Source organism: Nicotiana tabacum, chromosome 3, assembly GCF_000715075.1.
Source record: "Nicotiana tabacum cultivar K326 chromosome 3, ASM71507v2, whole genome shotgun sequence".
Classification (NCBI taxonomy): domain Eukaryota; kingdom Viridiplantae; phylum Streptophyta; class Magnoliopsida; order Solanales; family Solanaceae; genus Nicotiana; species Nicotiana tabacum.
Genome location: NC_134082.1, coordinates 129076394 through 129087503, shown reverse-complemented (window position 1 = coordinate 129087503; position 11110 = coordinate 129076394). Strand labels below are relative to the sequence as shown.

Genomic DNA, 11110 nt, shown 5'->3' with positions numbered 1-11110 from the left:
AAGATAGAGTGATGGACTGGTTTTAAGGGCATTTTTGTAAACAAATAATTCTTTTAGAAATTGTGCAATGCTTTAATACATCAAACCAAACAATGGATAAAAAATATGTCAGTATAACTAATGTCAGCATAACTAATACCAGCATTACTAATCATCATATTCAGCATTATTCTTATGCACCCTACCAAACGACCCCTACCATTCTTAAGGATTCATAGGATTAAATATACTCCCTTCGTTCATTTTTACTTGTCCACTATTGATTTTGCACACCCCTTAAAAATAATAAATAAAATGCATAATTTACCATAATACTCATATTAATAGGTGTATAGTCTTAATGAATTTAGAAAATGATTTGGAATAAGTAATTAATGTTAAGAGAAAAATAGGAAAAATAATTTTTTTTGATATGCGAAAGTGAACAAATAAAAATAAATCTATTTTTAGAATAGTAAACAAGTAAAAGTTAACGGAGGGAGCACTTCTCAACTTTTAACTATAGTTTATACTCTGACGTAAAAGATTAAGGCCCCGTTTGGCCATACATTTTGGCAATATTTTTTCAAATCTTTTTTGAAAACATTGTTTGTTCATAGATTAGTGATTTATTTTTGAAAAATTTCTGAAATTATTTTTTAAGTTCCCAAAATCTAGTTTAGGGTAGATTTTGGGTGAAACTTGTTCTCCCACTCACAAACCTTCAAATTTTTTCCAAATAAAATGCATGTCCAAATATAATTTTAACTTTCAAAAATTATTTTTTCAAGTTTCAACTAAACTTATCTCCAAACGCTTGCTAATAAATCATAAAATTACTCAATTTCAAACGGAGTAATTTTTATAGAATGTCGAGGCACAAAATCTATCTAGTGAATAGAGTTTTTGGCCTTTCCCTCGTTCCTTCCACTTGAATAGAGTTTTCCCCTTAAAAATCCACTCAAAAATCCACTCAAAAAACCCTCGGCCTCAACGCTTCCCCGGCTCTCAGCCTTTATCCGCCGAGCTTCCCCGGCCTAAAATCCATTCTAGGCTATTCTAGAATTCGTCGGAGGACGGAGGATGATAAGCGCTTCTCTTAGAGGACGTTATGACGGTGACGTAAGCGGCGCCATTGGCACCGTCACCGTTGACGGCGGTGTTGTCAAGCTGAAAGCTAACATGACCGATGCCACCTTCGTCAATGGCCCCTCTTTAGAAGGTCTTTCTCTCTCCCTTGAAAAACCTGGCTCTTTCCTTATCGACTATGACGTCCCCAAAAAGGTACTGTATTTCTCACCTACTTCCTCAGTTTCAATTTGTTTGGCAATTTTTTTTAGCTTATCCAAACTCATATTCCCTCCGTCCCCCCCAAAAAAAGGTACATATTTTGAAAGTCAAACAGGCTGTTATTTGATCACGACTTTATTCATATACCCTTAAATATTTCGAATTGTTAATTATTCCTTTTGGTTTTCACTTTATGGTAAAGTGACTCTTTAAATTTGAAAAGTATCATCCTTTTTGGGATGGAGGGAGTACTAAACTAGTAATTCTCTTAAAATTGATAACTTGGGACAAAAATTCTAATGATTAGCGGGTGTGCATAGCAACATATTAAAATGTACTCGAATTTCACTTAGTCAGAGATCTCGAAAAGTGAAAAGTACTGCTGTAGATTTTTTGGGACAGAGGGTGTGCATAGCAACATCAGTATCCAAATACCTTACTAGAAGTTGACTAGATTTGTCATTTGTCCTGTTTTTCAATAGGATGTGCGTTTTCAATTTATGAATACTGTGAGTGTTTTGGAAAAGCCTTTGAACTTAACGTATACTCATTGGAGGGGAGACAATAGAACTGCACTGGACGGGACGTTGGTGATTGACTCGGCTAACAAATTTTCGGCGAATTATGGGTTTGATTCTGGTAATTGCAAGTTAAAGTATAGTTATGTGCATAGAGGCTTGACTACATTCGAGCCAAGCTATGATTCTGCCAAAAATTCATGGGATGTTGCCGTGTCACAGCGAGTGTACGAGGATGATGTGGTCAAGGCTTCATATCAAAGTTCAAGCAAGATTTTGGGACTGGAATGGTCTAGGAATTCCAGTTTAAGTGGAGGATTTAAGGTACTGTACTGTTTCAATTTTGACTTGTGCATTGTAGTAGTAATGAATGCGGTTCTGTCCTCTCATTGCACTAATGGAATTTAATCTTTTAGGATCCCTTTCGAGTTGAATTCTTAAGGCATGAGAATTGTTAAAACCAAATAAGATGAATAGTTTCTTGAAGTGGATTATTTCCCAGTTATATCTCTTTTGATTCTATTTTCGACTTGAATTCACATTTTCTAGCTAACATGGTTCTTCTGGTTTTAAAATTGAGAATCATTCAAGCGTAGCAACTCAAGACTTAGTTTAACTACCCTAAAATAGGACTAGAATAAAAGCGTCCTTTTAGCTCAATTCATTCCGTCATTCTCTATAGTTAAGTAGATACACAATAGTCCAACATACTGTTATGCTTTTTTTAATCATGTTTTTTGTTTCCTGGTTTATTGTGGCTAAATTCAAAGACCTAAATGACCACTACCTCCATAACGACCTGGTGGTTCAATGCAATTGGCTCCGTGTGTTGTGTTTAACAATTTAGTATTATCTTATAATTGTAATTATTATGATAGAATTGTTATGGGAGTTATAAATGAAGAATGTGGTTGTTACAAATTAATTTTACTATAAAACTAGGCTTCAATGGTAGCAATTCTACAGTAAGTCATATTGCTAACGTCTTTTCTCTCTATTATTATTAAATATAACTAATTGTCATACACAACACCATGCCCGTACTTGAAACACGAGACATGTAGTTCTTTGGGTTGATTTGGTCCATGATATTTGTGTGCCTTTTCCCTCTCTTGTCAACCATGTAGCTTGTCTTGGTTCGGCTGATTTATCAAGCAGGGAAAGCAAAAGGCAAACAGGCCTCATGTTTTTCATGATACTTCTGATTTGCACCTTATCCTTGGTTCTGTCACTGAAAGTGATCTCCAAAATAATACCACCATTAGAGATCTGGACAAAGTCAACTTTTTATGGTATTGATATTGCCTTTTATCTTTCTCTTAGCTATATAATAATATGGTTAACTTGCCTTGTTGTTGATGATATGCTGATGTTTCTACTCACTATCTATTTGTGTGTATATGAAGTAGAATTTGCTTACACTAGGACTCTTCTGCTTTGAAATATAGCTCTGTTCATTGCATATTAAGTTTCATTTTTGGAATCCCGTTACTAATGTGTGGCTTCTCTTTTTGTCTACTAGATCTCTGCGTCTGTGAATCTGGCAGAAGACTCCAAGTTTCCAACATTAAGTGCTGAGAGTAGGTTGAATTTTGATATGTAGCTTGTAAACTTCTGCGAGATTATACTTCAGGTGCCACATATGGGCCAGCTTGGTCACGCATACTGTTTTTGAAATGAATCAAAAAAGAAAGTTGTTGTCCTCTCAGTTGAATATTTCTCCATTAATGAATAACATCTCCCTTCTTGTGGCTACATAGCTGAAATTACATGACTTAAGCAGCATTCAAATTCCGCATATTGATACATTTCAATGAACTGGTGGGAGAAGGATATACTTTTATGAGTGCAACTACATCACCTCCCTTCTTATTTGTTGGTACGACATCTTGCCAGAGATATAGTTTCTTTAGAGCAGACAATCAATCTGAAACATTTGTAGCGCACGATACTTTTGCTTAACGATGGACACGATCCTATCACCTCCAGAACATCTGTGACTAGTTTATGAGGTCGAATGGCATGAGTATGAGCTTTTACCAGATCGTGTATCTGTTAGAATTCTTTGGACGGTTGTTCTACAAACCTAAGTTGATTTGGAAGGCCTTTGGAATCAGCTTATAATTAGAACTCGCGAGCATCACCTCAAGCTCATCTGTACCATCATTGAGCAATCTATAGCTCAAAGGAAAATGCCTAAAATGGTTAATGCACTGACTTCTCAAATTCGTGAATCTGTATATATTTTGGTTAGCAGTCCCCTATTTTACTCAGTCTATGCTATGGATACAGGGGTGGATCTGGTGTTATGATTCTAGATTCATCCGAACCCATTATTTTTGACGCGGAGCATAAATTTATATGTAAAATTTCACTAAATTTTCAACAAATAGTAAATATGAACCTATAAGTATAAAAATGTAATGAGTTTAATGCTAAGAAACTTAAAAGTGAGCCTATAGAATTCAAATCTTGGATGTGCCTCTATATGGATAACAACAACAACATCAAGTATATTTTCACATGTGGGAGACAACCCAGTGAACAAAGCATCTCGCGTTCAAGCAGGGTCCGGGGATGAGTCGCATCATGTAGATAGCCTACCCTAATATAAGCATTAGTGACTTCTTACTGTTTTAGTTATTGTTTAGCTTACTGTGCAAGTGATGAACTAGAGACAACTCATTCGTATTTTGAAACAATCCCTCTAAATTAGACACTCATCCTTAAATTTGGGCGCTCAGCCTAGAGCTTTATAGGCATCATGTCGTTGTTCTTGTTTTTATTAACAAAAAAAAGAAATAATCTTATGCTATATGTGAGGCAGCTCCAGTATCTGATAACAAAATCAATGAGACACCTCAACACTCACCTTCTTTCTATGTGAAGGTAATCCCCAACACGAAACTCGATCTTCCCGTCGTCTCTTCATTGCAGATCTGATGTCTCTAACGTAGCATACTGCTCCATTTTTCATTTGTAAACGTGTCTGTTTCTTTAGTCGTTTTCCCTTTCCTGTGTTTTTCACTTTAGGACGTTAATTAATTTTTGGTTGTTTTCTGTCTTGATTAGACGGGAATATTGGCAAGTTACTCCACATAAGTACAATATAACAAGCACTTGAGTCGTATACCAAACATCAGACTTCATTAGACAGGATTATCTAACACTATATAAGGATTATAATCAGGTCAATATACCCTCAGATTCTCGATAAGTTACAGTGGTATTCAAGAGTAATATAAAGGACAGGTTCCTTAGTTACCATGTCAATGCCTGAAATGAGGCTATAATAAAACCAATATCTCAGGGATATCCTGTCTCGGGATCTCCCATTATCTCCAACAAAGCGCGATGCACAACAATCTAACAAGTGACCACCTCATAAAGTTTACTAACAAGTTATACGGTTATGAAACAATGTCAATCATATATGGATAGTATTTGATCAAAAAGTGCTAAGCTTTTCGTTAAACCAATTAATAAAGAAAATGGAGGATAAATCTTAGCCAAACGTAATTAACTCTATATCTAAGCATATTGAATATTAGAATCGAAGGGGGTCGAACTTATATAACATTTCTTAAGATGATTAAAAGATATCAAACATAAATGATAAGCTTACATCTTTGATACATTGTTCGTACTTGTGAAAGCAAAGAAGGAAAGGAGGGAAAGTCGTTGATAACTATGAGATCTATCTTTATTCATTCAACAAAGATGATTACAAAAGGTTGTAACCAAACTAGGCCTTTGCTTTGTTGTTGGAGGTCCTCTCCTATTCTCATCTTTGATACATTGTTCCTCCTTTTTCTCGGACGGGAACCCCCCTCTTTCTTGCCTTCTTCTCTCACATATATATTACCAATTTTTCCTTTTATCCAACGATCTTTAACCAACATACCCTCTCATAACTGTACTCATCCTTACCTGCCCAAGTATTACGACATATGTTCTGTCGTGTAAGCCTTCTGATGGCTTGACCTCGGCAGTGGCCGAGATACTCGTCGCTATTACGCCCTCATGGGCACGACTATGTCTTGGTCGACCTCTTACCATTCCTTTTAATGATAACCCACTTGTGGTCAGATTTGATCCATACAGTTAGTCCCTCCGCCCATTGGGGTCGTCTCTTGGCGGGCTCGATGGGCGGATTCTGTTATTTCAAAAGTTAGGAGAAATATGATCTTTATGCGAGGAACGAGGTCTTTATGGCGAGGTAACGCTTTAAGAATTTCATCGGACCGTTATGTCAGTTCAGAGTTGGATCATCACATCGATTCAGGGTACCATGAATACTTATTATGCGTCATTATGGCGCACGTTTCCCAAGTACCGTATCATTTCCTGTGCCCTTTCCGTTTCCTGATTGGCGGCTCTTGGATTTCCCGTTCAGGACATTTATGTCCCTATAAATAGGGGGAACCTCTCATTTGATTGTTGCGTTTTTCAATTTGTCTAAGAACTTTGCAAACTTCCTCCTCCTTATCTAGTCTTTCATAATTCTGCTTTCGCTAGAATTCGCCATGTCAATTACCTTATTTTCTTCACCATTCTTGTTTATTTCGATCAAGGAAGACAAGTGGCTAGTGCTCCTTCCCAATCTGATAAAGCTGTTGGTGCTCCGGCGCCGGAAAGTGATGTATCCCTATTCGAAGAGGGAGTAAAGGTGGTGGAATTTTCCAACGGTGGATGAGATAGTTCCTCGTCTGGGGAAGACGAGGACTGATTTTTATAGACTTTCCGGAAATGAACTAGAGCCCATTCCTTCCACTATGGATGATTCGGTGATCACGACGCTCAAAGCTAAGTGGGGTATCCCCGATCATATCGAAATGGTGCCGGCGGGGAAGGACATGGTACATTTGCACCGCCTGGGCTACTGCGCGTTTTACGCTTACCCCTTCATCATCGGGTACACACTCCCCCTTCCTTCTCTGGTAGTGGATTTCTGCCGCTTCTACGAAGTGTGCCCGGCTCAACTCTCTCTGTATGCGTGCAAGATCTTTCTTATGCTCATCAAGTATGCGAAGCTGGCCGGCCGAGGAATTTCCATAGGGCACATGCTCCACATCTTCGCATTATGATTCATATGTGCCATCAAGGAACCAAGAGTTGGTAGTGAAGATGGACGATAAGGACAATCGCCACTTTTGAGAAAGCAACTTCTATGTGCGGACAGAGCACCTTGTGGCGAACTCGGCAGGGTTTCCAGAGATGTGGAACTTCACTCGTAAGTTTTCCCTTGTTTACTTTTGTGATTTTTTCTTAAGATGGTCGTCGATCGTCTCCCTTTTAGCGACCTTACTGAGGACTTGTTTTTTGCTTTTGCAGCCGAGAGACTACCTCCCCCGCTAGTTGCCAATATCTGCGAGTAGGTGAACACAATTACCCCCCACACGGTGGGGATTCGTGAGTGGGCACCTTTCTATAAGAAGTTCGGGCACAAACCTCTTACTGGTGAGTCGGCTTGTCGTAGTTTTGTTTTGTTCTCTGTTTCATAGTTTTTTCAACCTTGTCATTATATGATCTAATCCCTCCTTATTAACAGGTCGGAGATGAGTGAGAAGGACGAGGGATCCTCTGCTCGCATTCCGTCAACCGGCGCCCTCTGTCTGTCCTGTGCCGACGACTGCTGCCTGGCCTGCACCAAAAGCTACTGTCTGGCCTGAGCCTGTGGCCGAAGTTGTACGCTTGGAGGTTACTCAGCCGGAGATTTCGATTCCTGCAGTTCATTCAACGGGTGAATCTTCCCGCTCTAGTAGTGGAGAGGTCCCGTTGAAGAGACAAAGGGTAGTATTGGAAGAGGTTTGTCCAGTCGAAACTTCTTTGAGGGGCGTCCTTGCCCCGGCGGTGACCGAAGTCAGAGGTGGTGCCAACCCAGCCGTGGAGACGACGCCCATTGCGAGTGTTCAAGGGGCTAATGTTGCGGAGAGACGGAGTTTCGAGGCCGCCGTTGTTGTTTCAGATGGTCCTTCAACATCTCGGTAGAACCGCACCCCCTTTTCAGCCAATGAGAGGGGGGAAGGCATCATGGTTGAGGATTATGAATCCGAGTCCGACATTGACCCTGAGGACATGAGGATGTTCGAGGAGGGCTTTACCCGAACTGTAGTAAGAGTCGGAGGCCCTTCCCGAATACTCAAAATTCCGTCTGATCTCAACCTGCTGCAAGACACGATGAACTTTGTGCCACAACTCGATCTTCTATGCTCCGCCGCTGAAAGCGGAGCTCTTTAGGATGTCAGCGACTCCGAGTTGTCATGCAGTGTGGCCGCGATGGGCCTAAGAGTGAGTTCCTTTTAGTTTCCTTTGCTTTGTGACCTTTGTCTTTACTAACTTCTTTCTTCTCTCTCTTCCCCTTTTTAGACTTGCATGCTGGAGGTCGAGAGTGCCACGTAGGGCTGAGACACATGCCAAGATTTTTCTGAAGATGGCCGAAAAGTATCGATAGTATCACAACAGATGCTGTGAGATGCACGAGCAGCTTAGAGCGGGCGCTAGTACCCAGTCTACCGGGGAGGAGTTGGAGAAGAGAGATGAGGAACTGATGCGGTCTATCCGCAGATGTAGTGAGCTTGGGGAGCTACTCCATGCCAAGGAAGAAGAGCTTGAGGTGGGCAAAAGAGTTTATCGCAATTAGTTTGTGAAGGTGAGAGGGTAAGCAAATCGGAGAAAATGAGTTTCGTCGAAGTTTGACATTTTGGGATAAAATACGGTCAAAGCTATAATACCCGATATTTATGGACTAATGTCATACAAGGTACCACAAGACCATGATAGTAAGGGGTATAAGGTATGTTAAAAGTGAGTAGTATTTTAAGTAAGTTGAGATAATTCTTAGTTTTGTGAATAATTGGTTAATTATTGGGTAATGGGATATTACCTAGTTAATTAAGGAGGTGTGATGATTAATTAAAGAATGTGGTTGAGATAAAATATCCCCATGTGGCAGCAAACTAATTCAAAAATTGTGACTCATAAGTCACTATATGTGGCAAGTCTTAAGGAAGTAAGTCATTTCCATTTTAATAAAGGAATGACGCATGTACATGAGTCATATCCATCCCTTAAGAAACATAAGCCTTGTAAATTCAAAGATATACATATCTTTTAGAAATTAAGAGATATATGTCTTTCAAGCAATTCATGACAAAAGTCTCCGAAGTACGGTAGATTTTGGAAATTCAAGCAATTCATGCAATTCTAAGCGATTTCAAGCAATTCATGGATAAATCGATTCAACAAAGATTTCTAAGCAATATGAGATTTTGCGATGTTAAGGTAGTACGGTACAATCTTTCTCAAGAGTATCATACGGATTATTCTCAATTTCAATCTCATCGTTACGTGTTTCATCGCAATTAATATGTACTAGAGGGATTGTCAAGAGAATTGACTAAGGTATGTTAAGGCTATCCCTTCTTTCTTTTTGGCATGATCAATACGACACGAATGAAACGAGCAAATGAACAACTTCCATAAATGACTCTATTCGTAGAAATACTAGAGATGCTTATGTTCTTGATTCCCCATGTATCATATTATTCTATCATCTGTTCATGGGTCTCAAAAATACGTAAGTTAGTAAAGTTTATTTCATGATATTAATTAGAGGCATAATGGTCTTATGACGTACCAAGAGATTTTATTAACGTATTTCATATGCATTTCATGCATTTATATATGCACATTGACCCATGACCAGATGGCGTTATATATATATATATATATATATATATATATATATATATATATATATATATATATATATATATATATATATATATATATATATACGCACCACCACCTGATCAGTTGGTATACGTTGATGATTTTGCCCACAGTGGCCGAGATGATATGATGGGATGCCTTCAGAGGCCTAATAATGTTATGAAACATGTACCTATGCACAACATGACATTCATATGCATATGCGTGACACTATAATTATTTCATGATTTACAGAGCTATCCAGACTTACAAGTTGAGTCATTTACTCTATATGTCTTTCATGTTTCTTATGTACTTATTTATGTGCCTTACATACTCAGTACATTATTCATACGGACGTCTCTTTTGCCTGGGGACACTGTTTTTCATGCCCGCAAGTCCCGATAGACAGATTGAGAGTCCTCCAAGTAGGCTATCAGCTTAGGGAAGATGTTGGTGTGATCCATTTGCTCCGGAGTTGCTTGTTTGGTCAGTATGATTTAAACACGTATTGTTTGATATGGTGGGGCTCTGTCTCGACCTTTATGTTAAGTGTGTACCCTTAGAGGCTTGTAGACAAATGTCATGTATACGAATGCTTGTATGGCCTTGCCGGCCTATGTTTTGAGTTTACAAATATTGGCCTTATAGGCGCGTTTGTCACATGTATAAGTTTTTATGTCAGGTTGGGTCGTTCTATATTGAGTATCCCCTTATGTTTATTCTGGTTAGCCCATGATGGTCTGTTTGGCCTATTTGCCAACAAAAGTACAATAATAAAGATATTTTATGTTGGTACTCGGTTGTGTAAGGTACCGTGTGCTCGTTGCAGCCCATAGTTTGGGTCGTGACAAAGTGGTATCAAAGCAATTCTGTCTTAGGGAGTCTACAAGCCGTGTCTAGTAGAGTCTTATTTATGGGTGTGTCGTGCACCACACTTATTAGCAATAGGCTACAAGGCATTTAGGACTGTCACTCTTTCTTCTTACTCTAGATCGTGTGGTAGAGCTCAGTTGTAAGAACTCAGTTTCCTAAAATTTATCTTATTCATAATACAACGATGCCTACATCCAGAAAGATGGTTGGTAAGAGATATAGTTGTGGAAGAGTTGAGTCGGAGGAACTCAATTTCTGTATCATGCTTATGATGGATAAATATGAGGTATTCAGTAGATCATGTGTATACTAAGACGTGTAAGCCTCTTGATAAGGAACCTTAAGGCAAGAATATTTTTCCACATTTATGGTGAAAGACAATGAGAGATTCAGAAGATAAATACAAGTTTCAAGAAGTCTCGAAGCAAGATGAAGAAGTGCACGAGGTACCTAGTTAATAAAGATTATCATTATTTACCATCCAGGAAGGGAGATATAAGCATTTTGAGTTACCTTCAACAGTGACAGATGTATGTACAATTGGCCACAACGATATCAGTTATGCCTTATAGGAGCTAACAAACATAGTTTAAGAGAAGGACAAGTTATCAGGATCCGGCTGGGGATAGAGTAACTCAAAATAGTGGATGGATTGGTAGAGTTAGTTGACATTTCCGAAGGATAGTGCAAACGTGGTAATGGATCTCCTTGTGAGACATCTCGATGGTGCACCC

At 38.9% G+C, this 11110-nt stretch overlaps 1 protein-coding gene across 1 annotated transcript; it reads left to right on the top strand.

The window, feature by feature from the left end:
• Positions 1–867: 867 nt before the first annotated feature.
• LOC107810257 (outer envelope pore protein 24, chloroplastic) lies at positions 868–3553 on the top strand. Its single transcript, XM_016635011.2, has 3 exons — positions 868–1263; positions 1752–2111; positions 3310–3553. Exons 1-3 carry the CDS (start codon positions 1063–1065, stop codon positions 3388–3390), a joined length of 642 nt encoding a protein of 213 aa, XP_016490497.1. The 5' UTR covers positions 868–1062; the 3' UTR covers positions 3391–3553.
• Positions 3554–11110: the final 7557 nt, after the last annotated feature.

Bases quoted from the DNA above. Each gene is read 5' to 3' on its own strand.
- LOC107810257 (XM_016635011.2), top strand. From the start codon at position 1,063: ATGATAAGCGCTTCTCTTAGAGGACGTTATGACGGTGACGTAAGCGGC. The intron at 1,264-1,751 runs GTACTGTATTTC...GTTTTTCAATAG, and splicing joins ACTATGACGTCCCCAAAAAG to GATGTGCGTTTTCAATTTAT. The intron at 2,112-3,309 runs GTACTGTACTGT...TTTGTCTACTAG, and splicing joins GTTTAAGTGGAGGATTTAAG to ATCTCTGCGTCTGTGAATCT.